Below are 5,944 nucleotides of genomic sequence, written 5' to 3' on the forward strand. Positions count from 1 at the left end.
GACTACTTGTTGTATCTTCACGGTTCCTCTCAGTAAAGACTACTTGTTGTATCTTCATGGTTCCTCTGAGTAAAGACTACTTGTTGTATCTTCACGGTTCCTCTCAGTAAAGACTACTTGTTGTATCTTCACGGTTCCTCTCAGTAAAGACTACTTGTTGTATCTTCACGGTTCCTCTCAGTAAAGACTACTTGTTGTATCTTCATGGTTCCTCTCAGTAAAGACTACTTGTTGTATCTTCATGGTTCCTCTCAGTAAAGACTACTTGTTGTATCTTCATGGTTCCTCTCAGTAAAGACTACTTGTTGTATCTTCGTGGTTCCTCTCAGTAAAGACTACTTGTTGTATCTTCATGGTTCCTCTCAGTAAAGACTACTTGTTGTATCTTCATGGTTCCTCTTAGTAAAGACTACTTGTTGTATCTTCATGGTTCCTCTCAGTAAAGACTACTTGTTGTATCTTCATGGTTCCTCTCATTAAAGAGTCTCTCCCCCCCAGGCGGTCGCTGCTGCGCCTTCTCTCCGGACGGGAAGGCGCTGGCAGTGGGTCTGAGCGACGGCAGCTTCCTGGTGGTGAATGCTGACACGCTGGAGGACATGGTGACCTTCCACCACCGCAGGGAGCTCATCTCGGACATCCGCTTCTCCCAAGGTACCTGAATGCACCACGCAGGTGTGAGGAGGCGGCGTGTGATTGGTCCGTCTGTGACCATCAGCTGTTTGTGTTTCAGACTCCGGGAAGTACCTGGCCGTGGCGTCGCACGACTCCTTCGTGGATATCTACAACGTTCTGACCAGCAAGAGGGTGGGGATCTGCAAAGGAGCGGGAAGCTACATCACACACATCGACTGGGACTCCAGAGGTAAGGCTACGCTAACAGGCTAACGGTTTGCAGGTCATGCTACGCTAACATGCTACACTAACATGTAAAAACAAACTGTTAGCCAGGGCGCTAATTTCAATCTGTCTGCGCAGATAATACAGACACAATCAAATCATGAAATATACCATGTATCTATGTATGAAGGCCAGTGAAGGCAAGGGGGTAAAACTTCCAAGATTGAGTCATAAATGTAAGAGAAAAACAAAACTAATATTCTGTGAGATTTAAGTCCCAGAATGTTTAGAAACAGAAAGTGAAATGTATTTCCTGGTAAGCATGGAGCTGTGTCCCCTGCAGGTAAGCTGCTGCAGGTGAACACAGGAAACAAAGAGCAGCTGTTCTTCGAGGCACCGCGAGGCCGGAAGCAGAGCATCAGCGTGGCCGAGGTCAGTTTTCAAAAATTCAAGATTCAAAGGTTTTATCATCATATGCTCAGCAGCTACAGTGTAGAAATGGCAATGAAATTATTCTGACCTGAAGCAACACATCATAGAATACAAAAATACTAAATAAAAATAAAAAGTAGTGCAAAAAGTCTATATAAATGTAAATAGAATAGTCTGCACAGTGGACTTTCTACTTTGACTACATTTTGAACACAAATACCTGTACTTTATACTTCTTACATGTTGAATACAAATACCTGTACTTTCTACTTCTTACATGTTGAACACGAGTATCTGTACTTCTACTTGAGTGAAGGATGCGTCTACTTCTACTTGAGTAAAGGATGCGTGTACTTCTACTTGATTAAAGGATGCGTGTACTTCTACTTGATTAAAGGATGCGTGTACTTCTACTTGAGTAAAGGACGCGTGTACTTCTACCTGAGTAAAGGATGTGTGTAGATATGCAGGAGGTGAGCTCCTCCAGTCTCACTTCCTGCAGATCTTGACCTCCTCTTTGTGTTTCAGTTTGAGAAGCTGGAGTGGGCGAGCTGGACGTCTGTGCTGGGTCCCACTTGTGAGGGGGCGTGGCCTACTTGTGAGGGGGTGGGGGCTACCTGTGAGGGGGCGTGGCCATCGCTAGGCCTCCTGAACGCAGCCTCGCTCACTAAGGACCGCCAGCTGCTCGCCACCGGGGACGACTTCGGGTTCCTCAAACTGTTCAGCTTCCCCTCACGGGTGAGATCTGTCTGCTGGGATTTAAAAAAAACATGCTGGAAAGGATGATAAACACAGCTGTTAGCAGTGGAAGTTAACTGTTTGCACTAAAAGCTAACTGTTAGCAGTATAAGCTAACTGTTAGCAGTAGAGGCTAACTGTTAGCAGTAGAGGCTAACTGTTAGCAGTAGAAGCTAACTGTTAGCAGTAGAGGCTAACTGTTAGCAGTAGAAGTTAAGTGTTAGCAGTAGAAGTTAACTGTTAGCAGTAGAGGCTAACTGTTAGCAGTAGAAGTTAACTGTTAGCAGTAGAAGTTAACTGTTAGCAGTAGAAGTTAAGTGTTAGCAGTAGAAGCTAACTGTTAGCAGTAGAAGTTAACTGTTAGCAGTAGAAGGAAACTGTTAGCAGTAGAAGTTAACTGTTAGCAGTAGAAGGAAACTGTTAGCAGTAGAAGTTAACTGTTAGCAGTAGAAGTTAACTGTTAGCAGTAGAAGGAAACTGTTAGCAGTAGAAGGAAACTGTTAGCAGTAGAAGGAAACTGTTAGCAGTAGAAGGAAACTGTTAGCAGTAGAAGCTAACTGTTAGCAGTAGAAGTTAACTGTTAGCCGTAGAAGGAAACTGTTAGCAGTAGAAGGAAACTGTTAGCAGTAGAAGTTAACTGTTAGCAGTAGAAGGAAACTGTTAGCAGTAGAAGGAAACTGTTAGCAGTAGAAGCTAACTGTTAGCAGTAGAAGTTAACTGTTAGCAGTAGAAGCTAACCGTTAGCAGTAGAAGCTAACTGTTAGCAGTAGAAGGAAACTGTTAGCAGTAGAAGCTAACTGTTAGCAGTAGAAGGAAACTGTTAGCAGTAGAAGTAAACTGTTAGCAGTAGAAGTTAACTGTTAGCAGTAGAAGCTAACTGTTAGCAGTAGAAGCTAACTGTTAGCAGTAGAAGGAAACTGTTAGCAGTAGAAGTAAACTGTTAGCAGTAGAAGTTAACTGTTAGCAGTAGAAGCTAACTGTTAGCAGTAGAAGTAAACTGTTAGCAGTAGAAGTTAACTGTTAGCAGTAGAAGTTAACTGTTAGCAGTAGAAGCTAACTGTTAGCAGTAGAAGTTAACTGTTAGCAGTAGAAGTTAAGTGTTAGCAGTAGAAGTTAACTGTTAGCAGTAGAAGGAAACTGTTAGCAGTAGAAGTTAAGTGTTAGCAGTATAAGCTAACTGTTAGCAGTAGAAGCTAACTGTTAGCAGTAGAAGTTAACTGTTAGCAGTAGAAGGTAACTGTTAGCAGTAGAAGGAAACTGTTAGCAGTAGAAGGAAACTGTTAGCAGTAGAAGCTAACTGTTAGCAGTAGAAGCTAACTGTTAGCAGTAGAAGCTAACTGTTAGCAGTAGAAGGAAACTGTTAGCAGTAGAAGGAAACTGTTAGCAGTAGAAGCTAACTGTTAGCAGTAGAAGGAAACTGTTAGCAGTAGAAGCTAACTGTTAGCAGTAGAAGCTAACTGTTAGCAGTAGAAGCTAACTGTTAGCAGTAGAAGTTATGTTGTAGCACTGGAAGCTAAGTGTTAATTTAAACTAGGGCTGTCAGTCGATTAAAATATTTAATCGCGATTAATCGCAATTGTTTTGATCTGTTCTAAATGTTCCTTAGAGGGATATTTCTCAAGTTTGTAATACTCTTATCAACATATGAGTGGACAAATGTGCTTTAAGCAAATGTTTGTTTATTATCATTTGAACAATGACAAATATTCTCATGAATATTAAACACAACAACCTGGAACCTCATACAGTAATACAATACAGTGTGTGTGTGTGTGTGTGTGTGTGTGTGTGTGTGTGTGTGTGTGTGTGTGTGTGTGTGTGTGTGTGTGTGTGTGTGTGTGTGTGTGTGTGTGTGTGTGTGTGTGTGTGTGTGTGTGTGTGTGTGTGTGTGTGTGTGTGTGTGTGTGTGTGTGTGTGTGTGTGTGTGTGTGTGTGTGTGTGTGTGTGTGTGTGTGTGTGTGTGTGTGTGTGGTGATGGATCGTTGGAGCTATGTGTAACTCAAGGCATATGCTCGAACGGGAGCTGCCTGGACGCTGCAGTCATGTTGCGCTATCCGAGTTGAGTGTGCTCACTTCTCCAGTGGCGTTTCTATATGTGCTGAAGCGGTGGGGCACAAATAACTCAGATGTCTAGAAGCTTCTGCAGAGAGGTTCATGGCTGCTGAGGCTCTGACTCTTCAGGTTTACAAATATTATCTTTTGACCTAAATCAAAATATAATATTATTTTCAAAAGCCTCTTTAGTCTGATGCTTCAATTAATGTTAAACAGACAGTTCAACAGAAGGATACCCAGAAAGTGTAGTTTTATCATTTAGATATTGAATAGTTCTCTCTTAGTCAATAACATGGCGGTCTCACCTTGACGTGAAGATGAAGTCCATGCTGTCCTTCTGGACAAACATCTCTATTACTTTTTTGTAAAAGTCCTCCTTATGTTCTTGTAGTTTCAAAAGTCTATCATAAATCTAATCTAATCTATAGATTTATGATTAGAAAATGATAAAAGTAGGGTAGACATGTGGATATTATCTGGCTGAACAAAACGTGCATTTATCTAACAGCTACGTTTCCCACAGACCTTATTTTGAGCTATTTTCTATCCTATGGAGAAATCTCGTTGCTTTCTGTGGAGGGAAGCCATGCGCAGCTTACTTCCTGGTTTTAGGACGCTCACTGCAGCTCTCTCGTCTCCTCTTCACACACCACACGTACTTACAGCCAATCAGCTCTGAGTGATGTGAGATGGCGTATGGTGGGGATGGCAGCTCTTTGCCCCGATGGGCATTATTTTTTGCCACACACATTAAATAGGAAAATACTCTGAGCATGCGCAGTGTAGTTTTTACAGTCACCGTTCACTCAGACAGGGAGAGGGAGGGGCAGGATCGGGTTCTGCCCCTCATGGCTCTAACAGCTCAACAGGCTCACTGTAGACTCTCAGTAGAAGAACCATGTTCAAAGGACAAATGTAGTTGGTGATCCCTGGTCTACGAGCTGATGCTGACAGCAATACTCTGAAGCTACGGGACGGCCGAGGACAAAAAATACACATGCGTTAATCGCGTTAAAATAATTAGTGGCGTAATTTTTTGTTTGCGTTAACGCGTTATTAATGCGTTAACTTGACAGCCCTAAGTTAAACATCTGTTCGTTACACACCCACCGGGAGCAGAGTCAGAGCAGTATGCCTGTAACCCCTCCTCTGTGTTCAGGGCCAGTTTGCTAAGTTTAAGAAGTACGTGGGTCACAGCTCCAACGTGACGAACGTACGCTGGTCCAACGACGACTCGCTGCTGCTGTCGGTGGGGGGGGGCGACACGGCGCTGATGATCTGGACCCGAGAGCCAGCAGGAGGCCACAAGGAGAGCAGAGAGAGCCGAGCTGTGGACAGCGAGGAGTCCGACGACGACCCGGAGGAGGACGGGGGTGAGCTCTTATTCTGAAGGCCTGACTTTTGAGAAGTTTCTACATTCAGAGCTTTTATTCTGAAAAAGGGACAGTTGTTTGAGAAGTTTCCTCCTTCAGAGCTTTTATTGTGTATTATCTAATGAGAGAAGTTCCAACATTACGAGCTTTTATTCTGAAAATCGAAACCTTTAATTGTTAAGAAAAGTTTCCGCCTTCAGAGCTTTTATTCTGAAAAACTGAACTTTTCTCACAGGATCGGAATCAGAAATCCTTTATGATGTTGACTATAGCAGCTGACGTACTCTCACTAAATGGACAAGAAGGGCAGAAATGAAGCGTGGGTTCAATGTGCCCTCAGTTTGTCCTGACAGGACCTGGCTGTGGGTTAAATGTGCCCTCAGTTTGTCCTGACAGGACCTGGCTGTGGGTTAAATGTGCCCTCAGTTTTTCTTGACAGGACCTGGCTGTGGGTTAAATGTGCCCTCAGTTTGTCCTGACAGGACCTGGCTGTGGGTTAAATCTGCCCT

General features: G+C 43.3%; 1 protein-coding gene across 1 annotated transcript in view; it reads left to right on the forward strand.

The window, feature by feature from the left end:
* Positions 1 to 498: 498 nt before the first annotated feature.
* The window catches only part of LOC117441601 (echinoderm microtubule-associated protein-like 6), a gene marked incomplete at both ends in the record, with an annotated part of 16,008 nt that continues 10,562 nt past the window's right edge, over positions 499 to 5,944 (forward strand). Inside the window, 5 exons of the mRNA XM_034077666.1 lie at positions 499 to 651; positions 731 to 862; positions 1,181 to 1,269; positions 1,798 to 2,007; positions 5,222 to 5,435. Coding sequence (XP_033933557.1) covers positions 499 to 651; positions 731 to 862; positions 1,181 to 1,269; positions 1,798 to 2,007; positions 5,222 to 5,435 — 798 coding nt within the window. The remainder of the gene's footprint in view (positions 652 to 730; positions 863 to 1,180; positions 1,270 to 1,797; positions 2,008 to 5,221; positions 5,436 to 5,944) is intronic.

This window comes from Pseudochaenichthys georgianus, unplaced genomic scaffold (assembly GCF_902827115.2).
Source record: "Pseudochaenichthys georgianus unplaced genomic scaffold, fPseGeo1.2 scaffold_1810_arrow_ctg1, whole genome shotgun sequence".
In the NCBI taxonomy this organism is placed as follows: domain Eukaryota; kingdom Metazoa; phylum Chordata; class Actinopteri; order Perciformes; family Channichthyidae; genus Pseudochaenichthys; species Pseudochaenichthys georgianus.